At 40.5% G+C, this 15,700-nt stretch overlaps 1 protein-coding gene and 2 long non-coding RNA genes across 8 annotated transcripts in view; 2 read left to right on the top strand and 1 right to left on the bottom strand.

Moving 5' to 3' along the window:
* The window catches only part of LOC134403533 (uncharacterized), a 33,288-nt gene extending 30,182 nt beyond the window's left edge, over window positions 1-3,106 (bottom strand). For 2 of the 3 annotated variants that reach the window (XR_010025814.1, XR_010025813.1), the window contains exon 1: window positions 2,917-3,106. This is a non-coding gene — a long non-coding RNA (uncharacterized LOC134403533). The remainder of the gene's footprint in view (window positions 1-2,916) is intronic. The other variant, XR_010025812.1, reaches the window with a different exon arrangement.
* Window positions 1-14,653, top strand: part of CRADD (CASP2 and RIPK1 domain containing adaptor with death domain) — a 52,291-nt gene extending 37,638 nt beyond the window's left edge. For all 4 annotated transcript variants that reach the window (XM_063133791.1, XM_063133792.1, XM_063133789.1 and 1 more), the window contains exon 3: window positions 14,022-14,653. In XM_063133791.1, coding sequence (XP_062989861.1) covers window positions 14,022-14,323 — 302 coding nt within the window. In that variant the 3' untranslated portion in view covers window positions 14,324-14,653. The remainder of the gene's footprint in view (window positions 1-14,021) is intronic.
* LOC134403534 (uncharacterized) lies at window positions 7,896-8,880 on the top strand. The gene is made up of 3 exons (XR_010025815.1): window positions 7,896-7,980; window positions 8,462-8,530; window positions 8,676-8,880. It is a non-coding gene; the product is annotated as an uncharacterized LOC134403534 (long non-coding RNA).
* Window positions 14,654-15,700: the final 1,047 nt, after the last annotated feature.

Here is a 15,700-nt window from a genome sequence, read left to right as displayed (position 1 = left end):
CTGAAAAGTGTTATTGTTTAGGGTTTGAGGAGTGAATTGAATTCTGAAAAGTGTTAGTGTTTAGGGTTTGAGGAGTGAGTTATTAGATAGCAATGTACAGTTGCTGTTTATTGAACATAGGTTTTATTGTAGAAATAAGTATCTTTTGAAACTACTATTAAAAATGTATTTCACAAATCTCCAAATGGAAGTTGCTTACTTACATAACTAAACTAAACCTAAGCCTGAATACCTGCAATTTATAAATTTAACTTGCTCATATTTAACATCTTTTTTGTCTTCCCCATTGTTAAATTTTTATATTGTGAGCTCCTTGGCGGCAGAGTTCTGTACTTCATTGCTGTCCCACTTTTCAAGATGCCATATATATCTGTGGTGCTGCATAAATGACCTTTGCCTTGTTCACTATCAAACCCACTCATATTTATTTAGAGGTATCTTTATGGGACTAAAATGTGCCTAGAAGTGCAGCCTTTTGTCCTTGTTTTTCTCTTTCAAATATCAGAGTGTATGTAAATGCAGATCTCCAGAACTTAGTAAAAGTGCATCATAAGGTAAAAGTATTTTGTTTTTTAAACCATCGTGTTTGTTAATAAAAACAAAACATTTTTTTCTGCATCCATCATTCCAGTCATGTAATCCAATCTGTTTAACAGTGAGATTTTTCCAAGAAGGCAGGAAACGGTAAAAGGGCAAGGCTTTCAAAGCTCTCCTGTTTGGTTTACAAAACCCTTGTGTTAATGTAATGCTTCTAAGGAACTAGAACTCTTCTCTTCCCCCCTCCCATTTCTCAGAATCCCATCTCTAGGAAATCCAGAGTGCCACAGAACTGTGAAGCACAGATAACTCAAAGTCTCTTGGCTGAAATAATCCTCTTGTCTGAAAAAGCCAAGGTTAACAACAACAAACCCCCAACCTTTCTTTTACATCACACACACTCACACACATGTTATCTAAAGTAATTCTATACAGGTCGCTCTGCATGAATTGCAAAAACAAAATGTTGGAATTTGTTGTTAGAAGCGCTAAAATTCTGGGATCCTGGGACTTGAAATTTTTTATGAAGATTAAAATCTAGACAGATACAGTATGTGCTTAGAAGCTTTCAGTGACATCTTGCCAATTAAATCTGGGCCTATAAAGTGGACCAATTAATATTAATAATCTAGTGGACTTGCCCATGTCCTCCTTCTCTCCCTTCCTAACTTTTTACTGCCAGTCCATTTTTATTTTAAATCTAACGGTCTCTAGAGGATCTTCCTAGTTCATGTTGTATATTTGCTATAATTTCGTTTTGAATTGGAAATGTACTTTGATGAGTATTCTAGTACTTAGAGCAACTATTGCTATGTTCAAACACTTGAAAAAAATATGAAATAGAAAGATTTAACCTATGTAGGCCAGTAATCTAAAATCTCAACCTAGATGTTATCCTCTATTTAGATTAATTTCCCAATTGGCTTTTTGCGTTATTGGGTTTTCCTTGAATGATTTATCATTAAAGTTTGTTCTGACAGTGAATGCTCAGTACAAAGAATTTGTTTTTAATTTTGCAGTGCCCATATTACATAAACCTGTTAAACTGACATACAGATGGAGCATGACGAGAACGTTTGCTAGTTGGTTGTCATCCATGCATTTGCTTGGTTTGACAACTTGTTAGAAGAAACTGCTTAAATAAAACTATGGAAATTGCATTAATTAATTAAGATTCCTAGTGACAATTTGGCACATGAAGGCTAATACTGTATATTTGGGATTGCAGCCTGTGATTATACATATTTACTCAGCAGTAAGTCCTACTGTGGATGGCATTATGGTAGCCTTCATTTGATTAGTCAATACAAATTGTACAAACTCCAGGATTAAAGTAATCTAGAATACATTGGTACTGATTGCTAGGATAGCTTCTATTGTTTAGTATATGTCGACCATTCCTTCTCTGAAGTGTCTCTTGCAATCAGAGTTACCACTGATCACTGATCAGAAACTAATATTTTTTTGCCATTCTAATTGCCAGTGAAAGCCATGTAAGTCATAGCCCATACAGCAGCCTTCCCCTACGTGGCACCCTCTAGGCATTTTGGAATACAGATCCCATCATCCCTGCCCATTGGTCATTCTGGCTGGGGATAATGGGAGTTGTTGTCCAACTCTGCCTGGAGGGCACCATGTTGACACAGGCTGTCAAACAGTGATAGAGAATTGTCACAATGTATCAATAGAAAATGATGACCAGTGGCAACTCTCAGTTTCATGCAAAATATTCAGGCTATGTAGTTCTAGTCTTTCTCCATCTCTATGCTGTCACTCTGTAGGTTACCTGATTCCTTGACCTGGTAGATTATAAGCAGTTCTAGCTCCTGTAATACACCTGCAGTTCTTTGTTCTGGTCATTATGATGCTGCAAGAAAAAGTTGATCATCTGTTTCTCAAGGTCCAGGGTTCAAATCCCACAGTGCTTGATAGATATAGACTATTGATGTATCTAATACATTTATGGTGCAACAGGGTCTGTGAGCAAAGTAGCATCAGCAAAAAACAACTGTTGTGGTTGCTTGGAACAGACAATAGGAGAAGCTCACTTGCTTCTGCAACCAACCACCTCATTTCTCAGTATATAATTTTTAAATAAATAAATAAATAAATACAGTTGTTCGTATATGTAGCAGAGTAAAGTAGCAGAGGAACTGTACCACTTGGGACTTCAAGTAGGAAATGTCGTTTATGAATGCTACCAAATGTCAAAAAAAAACCAAACCCACAACTCTCTGCAAGTGAAAAACGAACACATTGAGCAAAGATCTACTCTGTATCTCATTGTTCTTGTTTAATCTACTACCAGTTCCTGCACACTAAACAGCCTGCTCACTATTGTGGTAACACTTCTGGGACAAAAATGTTACATGCACTTACCCCTATTCCTGCCAGGACTAGGATTCCTTGTAGATTTGTGTAATCTGTTTTAACCCCATGAAAAATAGCTAGGAAGTTGATATCTGTGGGTCGGTGTATACAAGGAAGCAGCTAAAGGAAACACATGAGGAATTCATGCATCCACTTTGCATGTTTTCAGGTTTCATTGGAAGGAGGATCTTGGGGCATCCCCGTGAGGGGGCACAGTGTAAAGACCTCTAGTAACTCGTAATCGTCATACTCATGTTTATGCCTCGATAATGACGCATGCAGTTTGCATTTACAGGGCCATGATTTATCTCAGTTGTGTTGCCACAGTGTCTCCCTATGGGAATTTAGCTGCAAAATTTAGAGTCTCCTATTCGCTTTGTGGGTTTGTAGTTTCTTGCTTGTCATTGAATCCCTAGAGGAACCCTTGTACTGGGTTAATTATTTATAAGCGGTCAATACTATACTAGGTTTGCAGTGGGTTTATTTTGGACTGCAGTTTGCATTCACTAATGTTGTTTTGCTTCAAAGACTGAGTGCTCCGGGAGTATTTTCACAGCGGGAACCTGTTTTGTTTTATATTGTTTTGTTTGTATTGGGGTGTGAACTTGATATACCTCCAGCAACTGCATAACTACTTGATACACGTCCAGCTCTGCATAAACATAATGCAAATGGTTGGAAAGCCAGAAATCCTGGAATGGAATAGGGCTTCTGAAATTGCACACTTCCAAATCACATGAGATATTGGTTCCCCTCTATTTGGCACTGGTTAGGCTTCATCTTGAGTATTGTGTCCAGTTCTGGGCACCACAGACAAGCTGGAGGGGGTTCAGAGGAGGGCAACGAGGATGATCAGGGGTCTGGAAACAAAGCCCTGTGAGGAGACACTGAAAGAACTGGGCATGTTTAGCCTTGAAAAGACAAGACTGAGGGGAGTCATGATAGCACTCTTCAAGTACTTGAAAGATTGTCACACAGAGGAGGGCCAGGATCTCTTCTCGATCCTCCCAGAATGCAGGACATGGAATAATGGGCTCAAGTTACAGGAAGGCAGATTCCGGACAGACATCAGAAAAAACTTCCTGACTGTTAGAGCATTATGAGGACGGAACCAATTGCCTAGAGGCATTCAAGAGGCAGCTGGACAGTCATCTGTCAGGTATGGGAAGTCATTCCCAGTCATCTGTCAGGTGCATTCCTGCATTGAGCAGGGGGTTGGACTCGATGGCCTTATAGTCCCCTCCAACTCTACGATTCTATGTTTCTAAGAAACTCATCTTTCCAGGCTTAAGGGCTAGAAACATCAAACTCCACCCTTATCTGCTGACCAGCTAAGCTAATTGTCATTTAATTGGCCTTTCTTCCCAAGTAATACCTATATGGCAGGCCCTGTGACAAGATCAGTGCTTGTTTAGAAGGTTTACCACTCTATCCATTGTTTTCTCTCTCCTGTCTCTAGCACTTGTAGACACTTCATTACCCATAGTATCAACATAAGCAGATTCCACGACCAATTCACACTTCCTGTTTCTCCTGCCTTAGTGTAGCATCGAAAGCCAAATGTATCCTTTCTGACATCTAAATAGAAAGTTAATTCCTTAAGAGAAATATTTGTAAATGGGAGGAAGGAACTTTATTCTTCAAACAATATTTCATAATGAAAAGTAAGGAGCAGTTCTAAAGTAGTGTGGCAAAACCGGCTGTCAGATTTTCAGTTTGCTACAGGATTGAAGTCCTTAGTTTCTTTTTGAATTTTCCAACTGTCTGCCTGTGTGTCTGCTTTAACTCTTTAGCAGCTGCCACTACTGAATACTACTACAGTGGGGAAAGGAGAATGCATCTCTGTTAGCCAAGGCCAATTATAAAGTTCCTGTGAGGAGATTTATTTAGGGCTCAATTCTATGCATGTTTAGGCAGAAAAAGCTTGTAGGACCTTTTTCTGTCTAAACATGCATATGAATGCACCCTTATTTGCTTAATACTGGGAGGACATGACACAGGGGAAGCAGCCCCAATTCAGGTGACAGCTGGAATACTCCTTCAGCCTCTGCCTCAGTTGGGGTTGCTTTGCTGCATGCAAGCTTTTCTCAGCCACAGCGAAGTCAGTCGCCAGCCAGGACTCATTTAATGTCAGGGATGTGGCTACACCCCTGATAGCATGGTGGGCCTGGCCACACCTCCTGATGTCATTTGGCTCATTGAACACCCCCTATTAAAAACTGTTTCCCATGTCTCTGATTTATATTTATACATTTATATTCATCTTTCTTCCATCATGGAACTCAGCAACAAACATAAGATTCCCAAGTGCTCTCTGTCCCCATTTAACCAGGCCTACTTAATATCAGCAATATAATTGCATCATATGCCTTCAGACCATGTCTTGGGAATGTGCTATGGGTTCACACACTTGCCCCCTCCTCCCCTCTTGCACATGAATTTCCCCCTTCCATCCATGGTGTGTTTTAACCATGATATACCTGCACCAACACTAAGCATGGCTAGCATTAACCAGAATTGCCCTTATAACCTGAGTTTGAAACATGGCTTTTGTTAATCAGGGTTCGGGCCAGCACACACTCATTGCTATATCATGGTTAAAGCAAACTACAGCAATGAAAGGGAAATTTGCTGGAGAAGAGAGGAAGAAAATAAGCCTGCAGCAAATTTCCAATCTCCTAACCATGGTTAGGAATTGGTAACATTGTCTGCTCTGGCACTCAAGGGCCCAGATGATTCTCCTGGAACTCTTGCTTATAATTTACTCTGATCTGATCAAACCACGGTTTGGTTATGATGATATGCAAACTGGAAACTCTGCCTTGTATCTCCCCTGACAAGCAAGAGTCACAAGCCATGGTTTGTTGGTTTCAGCAGGAGCTTTTCATAAATGGGCAGCTGCTTTATTCATGATGAGGGTGGAATTCTACAGAATTCCAGTTTATTGTTATATGCAAATTGGATCAAGATAAGCGCTTCTTGTGTTCTAGGAGCAGGAATATTGGAAACCATGGACTGCCTTACCTGTTTCTAATATTTAATCTGTTTCTAATATTTAATCATAATTTCTGGTGTCCATATTTGAACCAATAAATGAGAATTAGGACTGTTCTGCACTGGAAAAAGTGGAGAAAAGGGCAGCTAAAATGATGAAGGGGCTGGAGCATCTCTCCCCTATGAGAAAAAGTTACAACAGCTGGGACTATTTAGCTTGGAAAAAAGGAGGCGAAGGGGAGACATGATAGAGGTGTGCAAAATTATGTATTATGGATTCCTGCATTGAGCAGGGGGTTGGACTAGATGGCCTTGTAGGCCCCTTCCAACTCTGCTATTCTATGATTCTATGCATGGTGTGGAGAATGTGGATAAGGAGACATTTTTCTCCAACTCCCATAATACTAGAACCCAGATATATCCCGTGAAGCATTGGTGGGAGATTTGTGAAGTACTTCTTCACATAGCGCATAGTTAAACTATGGAATTCTCTACCACAAGATGTAGTGATGGTCACCAATTTGGATGGCTTTAAAGAGGGGTTAGATAAATTCCTGGAGGAAATGCCTATCAATAGCTACTAGTCCTGATAGCTATGTTCTTCCAGTAGCAGAGGCAGTAAGCCTATGTACACCAGTCACTGAGAAACATAGGTGGGAGGGTGCTGTTGCACGTGTCCTGCTTTTGGGTTCCTGGTCAACAGCTGGTTGGCCACTGTGTGAACAGTGTGCTGGTCTGAACCAGCATGGCTCTTCTTATGTTCTTATGTACCAGAAGATAACATTAGGAATTACTGCATTCCTACACTTTATTATCTTGGCAATGTTTTATGCTAAACCATCGTTACCTCAGTTATTTTTGCGAAAGCTTTCGGTATTACTTGGCTTTTGTTTTTTTAAAAATAATATATGGCTAGTACTATAATCTGTCTCTGTAGTAAACGGAAGAAAATATTTTGATAATTTTTTCTTTTTAAGAACTTTTCTGCCATTTTACTCGTATGTTTTATTTAAAAAAGACAGTTACAAAAGAAACTTTTTTATAGTCACTGGATCAAAGATTCTTTGATTAGGAGGTCAAAGTGAAAGTTTCAGGAAACAATACTTTAGTACAAGGTTTTAACAAAAGCTTTTAAGCGGCAGCCATGTGACATTCATTATCTGGATCAATCTTAAGACCTTACACACAGTGGAAGATGCATAATTAGGTTCAGATCTGCAATTCATAATGATTAGGCAGTTCTTATTGGTCTCTTGAAAGGCACAAGAATATGTGTGAGTATGTGTATATATATTCATATTCCACCTTTCTTTCAGTGAGCTCCAAGCAATGTACATTTTATCCCCACAGCAACCCAGTGAGGTAGGTTAGGCTGAGAGATCATGATTAGCCCAAAGTCACCCAGTAACCTTTGTGGCTGAGTGGTAATTTGAACCTGGGTCTCCTCAGTCCTAGTCCAGCACTGTAACCACTACACTGCACTATCATCCCCTCCTCTTCCAGCAGTTTACTAATTCATAATTTTTTAAAAACACACACACACACACAAAATTTTATTTCATACTCTCTTTTGTATTTCAGCTTTGAACTGTTTACTTTGAATGTTGCATTTCAAATTATTATGTTTCAGATTTACCATACTACAGTCATTGAGCTGCAGATAAAGCAGTATAGGAATCCCTTTTTAAAAAAATCCTGTAGAGTTGCATCTGGGAATGCTGCAAGGATGTATTTGTATGACCTGAGAGAGCAATACTTTTATTTCTTGTGCTCCCTCTGACATGCTGCATGAATGCAGGCAAGTCCATTGTACTTATTTACTCTCTCTTCCTGCCAGGCCTTTGGAGTTTAATTTATGTCTCTTTTCAGGGCTCGCCTTTTGATTTTTAACCCTTGAGCTGGAAGTGTATACCACTTGTGACAGTCTTACCAGCATCCCCTCTCCTGCATCTTGGCAAAACCTTTACAAGTTTCCTGTCTGCTGTCCCACTGATGGGCCCACATCCACTGTTTGTAAATTGCTACATTGTAGACTCAAGTTGAAAACGCATGATTTTGTAAACAGTGTATGGTTCCCAGGTAAGTTGCGTATGGTTCTTTATTCCGCAGGAAAGAACAGCATAGATTGAAAGGCCAGGAAAGAAGCAGAAAGAATTGAACTTGATAAGCTACAGATGACCGGAGAGAAACAGAGGCAAAGCTTTGTTTATTGGTCAAAGCTGTGCCATCTCTCAGCCTAAAAGACAGCTTTGAGGGATCTGCCTTGTAGCCCAGTTTTGCTGTCCCCTGGCTGAATGGTGGTTCCATGAAGGCTGAAAGGTGTTATTTGAAATCAATACTGCCACTGCTAACCTGGCATCTCTTGAGTAAATGAACAGTCAACAACAGCAAGGAGCAGCAGCTAGTGTAGGGGCTTTGTGGGCCTGTTATGGCCAGTGCCTAAAGAACAACCAGTCTTGATGAACCAATGTGACACTACTGTGCCAGACATTGAGAGCAAGCTCTAGAACAAGCTGAGAATAAGCTCATCTCTATTGTGTGCTGCTGGTTATTTTCCCAGAGAGATCTGCTTTGCCATGGATGAAATCAGAACACCAAACTAGATGAACTCTTGGTCTGATCCAACAAGGTAGTTATCCTTTTATGAGTGTTGTCTATAAAGAAGCCACTCCTCCCCAAATTCAGATCTAAATATAACTGTTTACTGTAACTGGCAAGATTAACTGTGTTATATAACAGCCTCTAGTAAATGGCAATTATTTTTATTATTGCAGGAATGAACAGCTGTAGCAGAAATTCAAAGTCCATGACCTCAGCTGTTGTTATGCTGCCGTGTGTGTACATTTTCTTCTTTAGAAATGGCCATAAAGAGAATTTTACCGTAGCCTGTAGGGTGGTTGTTGTTGTTGCTGCTGCTGTTTCAGAAATATCCTGCTAATATGATCTGATAAGTTTTACATGGAGGAAAAGGACTGAGACGACAATGTAAGCTCACAAGTTACCATAACATTTATGAGATAAGATTTCAAGATAGGATGCATGGAAGCAATTGCATTAAGAACTTCTTCACATGAGTGTTTCAGGATGTAATAACCGACCACTTCTCATACACTCCATTTTGTCTTTCGTTTTAGCCAAAACAGCCCAAAATTTTAGAGCCCCAAATTAAAAATAAACAACCAGCTCCCTTGTATTCTTACACCATAATGTCTGGGGAGGATAAACCTGAAGCCATGAAAGCAGGAATCACAGTGGAACTTCCTAGTCAAGTTGTACATTTTACCTTATGGCAGAGATGGGGAAGTTCTTCTTTTTTAATGTCATGGGCTCTATTCCCTCTCCGGGGCTGTATATCAGGGTGGGTCAGAATGGAGGACAAGGGCACTCCGTTTCCTCTTTCTCTCTGCCACCTGATTTGCTCTCTTCCCGGTCCCTGCTTGACAAAATTGAACTTGGGAGGGGAAGAAGCTGTAAACGCTTTGTGAAGGGAAAGGAGGTAGGCTCTGCCCATAGACTGATAGCCCTGGGTTCCCTACTGGAAAATGGAGAGCCTGCCTAAAATGAGAGAGTCCCATGAGTTGTGCAGGGGTGGAGGGAAACCCTTTTTGATGAAGAGTTGCTGGAAGGAAAGATAGTTTTATTGAGGGGAACATTGTACTCTGGTTGTAGTTTGCTGGCAAAGGGAGATAAGGATCCGTGCTTGTTTTCTAAAGAAAGATACCAGGGCTTTAATCTGTGCAGAAAATGTATCATCATTCTGTAAGCCCTTCTTATTTCTTAGTCTGTGAAAAAGGGGAAAGCTGAAGTTAGTCAGAGATGAGGGGAAAGCAGTCTGCATATACTCGGGCGCTCTGTATTACTTAACTGTTACATTGGCTTAATACTTCTATGCCATGGATGCACTGGCTGTTCTTGGGCTAGTAGCATGGCGGTTCTTCAATTGTTTGGCCATGCTGGCTGCAAATGATGGGAGTCGTAGTCTAGCACATGTGGAGGGCAACAGGTGGGGGAAGGCAGCTCTAAAGGAGAAAAATGCATCTATGCGTGTAGACTTGCTTTGTAGTATGGCTTGCCGGAGCCATCTGCTTGCGTGCCTCTGATTTCTGTTCGTGGCAAATTTAAGTTTGGGTTGTCTGCTGGACCGCACTGCCAGACTCTACTCCAGGGGGTGGCTCTACTCCAGGGGAACCAGTGGCAATCCAGAGGATGTTGCACTACCTAACCATAATCCATGCTGGCTGGTGCTGAATGTGTACGGGTGTCGAACAGCATCTGGAGGACAACAGGTTTCCTTTTCCCAGCTCCACCCAATTATACACAGGAGTGTCTCTCTTTTCATTTGTGACACGTTGGAGGATATGTTACTTTCAGCTCCTCCCCCATCTGCCTTGCAGGCATGCTGTGCCTGAATGTTAAAAAAAATCTAGTTAAATCAGTGGAAAGCATTCCTATTAAACCTGCCATTCCTGCACTTTTAGGAACTGCCTGCTTTTGTTGGAGTGGGATGATGTCAAGTACAAAATTGGTGTCTTTGGTTATGTGCTTTCTGTTCTGACTGTTGTGAAATACACAAACTGTACAGAAAAATGTCTCTCTTTATGTGCAATGGATTCATGAAGCCAACATCTGTTTTAAAGGCAATCTTGAAAACAAGTTCAAGAATGGGTATTTTTGAAGGCTGTTTCATTATGAATCCTCTCATCTTTATCAGTGTGGTAAACACACTTTGGCCTTGTGGCTTTCTTTGGCTGTCAGCTGCACTTAGCAGTAATCATCTAGTGTCCACATTGCTATGCTCTTATTTATTTCCTTAATTAATATCTCATGAGATTGACTTGGAGGCACAAAATGTAGTCTGTTCTTTAAATTTAGATACCATATTTGCTTATCTGCATATTCTTCCTCTTGTTCTGATTAGCTCCTAATAACACCATTGGTGAGGAAAGGCTTTCTTTTTTATGCTTTTGTTATAAAACATCTATTTTTGAGGTACTAACACTTCATACCTTTGAAGGCAGTTTTTTAAGCTGCAATCCTATACCCATTTACTTGGGAGTAAGGCCCATTGAATTCAGTTAGACTTGCTTCTGAGTAGAATTGTACAGAATTATTCAAGGCAGATTTTTCACTTAATCATTGGGTGATTTTGATACAATCTAGTTGAGGGAGATGAAAGCATTCAACCTTTCATAGCTTCATTAATCCATTACGTGTCAGACTTATAGGCTGTTATGTTCTCTACATATTATCTTCTTATTTATAGAAAAAACTTGCATTAGTGACTATACTATTGCATTGTTGCAAAATTCAAAAGAGAATTAAGACTGCAATCCTATGCCCACTTACCTAGGTGTAAACCCTATTGGATTCAGTGGGCTTACTTTTGAGTAGACATTCATAGTGCTGCACTGTAGTCTTCTAATTTATTCTTGTAATATTTTATAATAAAATATTTTTGATTTATAATAATAATTATTATTTCTGATGGATATGGTTTTAGTTACCTTCCGTAATTTCCATGATTTCGATGTGTTGTTCACGGCATGAAACTCTAAAACCTGCAGTGACAGTAATGTCTGAGCAAACTGTGGAATTCCTATCTAGGAAACTTTATAATCTAATAAAACAGCACAAGCAGAACCAGCACAGAACAGTGCATTCCCAGAAACAAAGCAGTTGGTGACTGGTTGCTATGGCTGCAGTGCTTCGAGGAACATATGGCCTTTTAGGAATCACTGGAGATGTTCCCACTGTGCTCCATTAACAAATAGTTGCTGCAGTATGAGCATAGCCTCTGCAGCTGCCTGCTTAATCACTCATGTGCCTTGCTTATGGAAGTGCTGCCTTGATCACAAGTGGAAAGCTAGAAGTAAATGCCGAGATATAGGCACAAGAAGGTATTTTCTCTCCTAGGCAGAAACTTCTTCACAAAATATATCATATGGTTCTCTCTCTCTCTCTCTCTCTCTCTTGTTCATTAAGAACATTGCATTTCTTTATCACACAACCCCCTAATTGCACTTATGGTTTAAATAAGCCAGAGTTTCCCAGTACATAGAGCAGCCGTCTCCAACCTGGAGTTCTGCAGATGTGTTGGACTACAATTCCCACAATCCCCTTATGAGAATTGGGAGGTGTGGTATAGAGTTTTCATTGCTGTTTCTCTGCCAAGCTGTTGCTAGTCTGAATGGTGGACATGTGTGGATAGGATTACGTCCCTATCACTAATACTTGCACCTTGTTTCATTTGCACATTTTTAATTCTTATTTGGGGCACCCAGAAGGCTGGTCAACAAGGTCATCAGCCCTGGACATATTTGTCCCCCATGAAAGGATATGTACACCATTATGTGGGCCAAAAACCTGAGGGAAGTTATTTGGTTTTGGGTAGCGGGTAAACGAGGACAGAACCCAAATGAACAATTTGCAAGAAAGCCTCCAAAGATTCAGCTCTAAGGAAAGAGAAAAGAAGAGGGAATTCATCCAATCATTTCTCATCTATCTGATGATAAGTTTATTGTATACCTAAGTCCTCTTACCTGTGTGATTCCAAGTTACTTTTATGCACTTCTTTACACATCTTTCCTTTAGATGAGGAATTAGAACTCTAAACATGCATAGGATTGCGCCCTTAGAATATAAAAATGACAAGCGGCTGCAGCCCAGCAATTGTGAAATATCCAGAAAAAAAGAAAAAGATATGCAGGGCAGAATTCTGAGGGGCTAAAGAGGTAGGGGGAGTGGGAAGGGGCGTTCAAAGCAGTAGTGGTTGGCCACAACCATCATAGCCATTTTGTGGCTGGCCACACCTACCGTAACAGTCATTTTGTGACAGCAGCCATGACACCCAACATTCCAAAATGTGCTCACCAGTCCAAAACCTTTGAGGACCCCAGTTAGGTAACTGCAAGGGAGAGAAGGCTTTGATATAGTTGTAAAATTAGCTGCCTTTTCCTTTTAAGCAGCCCTTTGCAATGTGTATATATGCCATCTGTTTGGAATGGCCCAAACCATCTGCGAAGCCTTACATTTATCTGTCAAACAAAGTGCTTTCAAAAAGTTCTTTTGTTGAAGAGTAGGGGGTTGTATTTTGATTTTGTGCTGCTTTGATGGGATTGTGGGTATGATAGTGGGGTTTTGAAGAATGTTTCACAATGAGGCTGCTTTCTAAAGAGCTGCCTGGCTTTCTCTCCCCCGCCCCTCAGCATTCATACCCTATGGTTATAATTAGCATGCACGGAATGTTTATCACCATTTTGGATACAATTTCCAAGGCAACAGAAATGCAAGACCAATTCCCATACTGTAATATGGTCCTGTAATAGGAAAGGATGCCAATATTTATTTAATTTACAATGAAGTAATGAAATTCTGAACTTCCAGAAGGATTACAAGATTCAGAGATAGTGGTAGCAATGGAACTTCAGTGGGCTCTTTGTTCATCCTCACAAAATAGACATGGCAATACTTTTACCTACTTTGGATCATTTCTCCCCATTGCCACAAGTGCAAACATATTCAAGAGAGCTGAACCTGCTTGACAAGGATGGGTGGAACATTTGGTCACTGCAAAATGACTTTCTAAGGCAGCCTTCCCCAACCTGGTGCCCTCCTGATGGACTACAGCTTCCATCAGCCCCAGTCAACATGGCCAATGATCAGGGATAATGGAGTTATATTCCCACAATATTTGGAAGGCATGAGGTTGGGGAAGGCTGCTCTAGTGCACTTCTCTACTAGCTCAAATCAGAAACATCTGCCTCAGATAACCCCCATTACACATGAATGCTTCCTTGGGCGTTTATGTGTAATGACATGCCAACGTATTTCAGAAAGTTTGGATTGTAGAAGAAATTGCTGAGCTCCATTTTGGATCCGTAGTCAGTTCTGGCACCTAAAGTGCAGACATAAACATACCTTTTTGCTTAAGCTGTTTAATGGGATTTATTTATAATACTTAGCTAATGAATGTTGCTAGTGTGCTGTTTCCTAGCATTGATTTAGAGGTCTGCTCTATGGTTCTGTCTTCTTCCAATAGTCAAAGCTCCAAGATTACATAAGAGTTGCTACTTTTTTCTTCTTCCGAGTAATGCATCTGTACTTTTTTTCTTTTCTTCCAGATGATGAAATACACGGACTTTCGCAGCATACTTTGAAGAATCCACCAACAGATCAGCAGATTTGCAAGCTTGCTAGGAGACTTGGACCTGAATGGGAGTGCATTGTATTGTCCCTGGGCTTGACATGCAATGATATTTACCGCTGTAAAGCTGATCACCCAAACAATACCCAGTTACAGATTGTGAGCGCATTCATTTCATGGAGGCAACGTTTTGGGAATAAAGCTACTATAGCGAGTCTTTGTGCTGGTTTGAAGTTGGGAGAAGTGGATTCTTCTGTGATCCAACAGATGTTTCAGTGAGCCCCTGCTCTTGGCCTCTCTGTGAAATTAAGTTCAGCAGATGTACAACTTTTGTCAGGGACCAATCCAGAAAATCCCTTTAAAATGGAGTTAGGTACCAAAGGAGGCAGTGCTTTACACCAGCCTTCCCCATCCTGGTGCTTTCCAGATGTGTTGGACTGTAACACTCATGACTTCCAGCCACCCTGACCATTGAGAATTGCAGTCCAACACATCTGGAGGGTTGGAGAAGGCTGGTATGCAGAATAACAGCCAAAAGTTTGGGTTACTTAGAAGTATGTCCTATTAAAATCAGTGGTTCTTACTTCTGAATAAATGTGTCTGATTGGAGTGTTGCTCTCATTGATTTTAGTGAAACTTAAGAATATCCTACTTTCTCTGGATTGCCCCCAACCTTTCTAATAGCTTTTAATTTAATGATAAATAATCACAGTCTGTCCAAAGATGAGTTGGACTTAAGAACTCAGCTTGATCAGATCAAAAATCCACCTAGTCCAGCACAGTGTTTCCATCAGTAGCCAGCCAAAAATTTCCAAGAAGACCACAAGCAGAGCATGGAGTCAGCAGCCTCCTTCTACCCCTGCTGACCCTGGTTGAATACCAGTTGCCTGGAAACAGAGATATTGTGTGTCCAAAACTGGCCGTTTCATAAAGCCTGGTAGCTAATAGAGATGTGTCCTACATAACGTTTACTAATCCCCTTTGAAAGTTATCAATGGGCATGTCTACACCAGCCCTATATCCCAGGATTGTTCCTGTGCATTGAAATGCCACACAAGGGATCCTGGGAGCATGCAGGGATGATCCCTCCATTTTCCTGGGATAACCCTTAGGTGTAGAAAGGGCCTAAGACTTGCATTTTGATGTAAGTTCTCATGCCATGTAGCAAAACCACCTTTGAAACAGGAGATTTTCGATAGCCATTTTGGGTACTGCATGGGAATACTTTGAATACTTCTGCTTGGTGTGAGGATTTTTAAGTGATTTTTTTTTTAAAAAAATAATTAAATACTATGACACCTTTAAGGGAATAAGAGTCAAAAGTCTCACCATCATATGCAAACCTTTGATTGTGCTCAAAGCGGCTTACTTCTGCTTGGTGTGAGGATTTTTAAGTGATTTTTTTAAAAAATTAAATACTATGACACCTTTAAGGGAATAAGAGTCAAAATTCTCACCATCATGTGCAAACCTTTGATTGTGCTCAAAGCAGCTCTTTGGTTCTTCACCTTGTTTTTATTAGTTGCAGAAGTTGGTGAGGTAGCACTTGACTATGGGTTTGAAAGGGCTGCAGCCATGGAGTTGCAATCAAGGAGCTGGAGAGCCCTGGTAGCCTTACACTGGGAGATGCAAGATGATAGAAGATGACTGGTTGGC

Source organism: Elgaria multicarinata, chromosome 9 (assembly GCF_023053635.1).
Source record: "Elgaria multicarinata webbii isolate HBS135686 ecotype San Diego chromosome 9, rElgMul1.1.pri, whole genome shotgun sequence".
NCBI lineage: Eukaryota > Metazoa > Chordata > Lepidosauria > Squamata > Anguidae > Elgaria > Elgaria multicarinata.
Note: the sequence above shows the minus strand (reverse complement) of the source record. Positions and strands in the feature narration are given on the sequence as shown.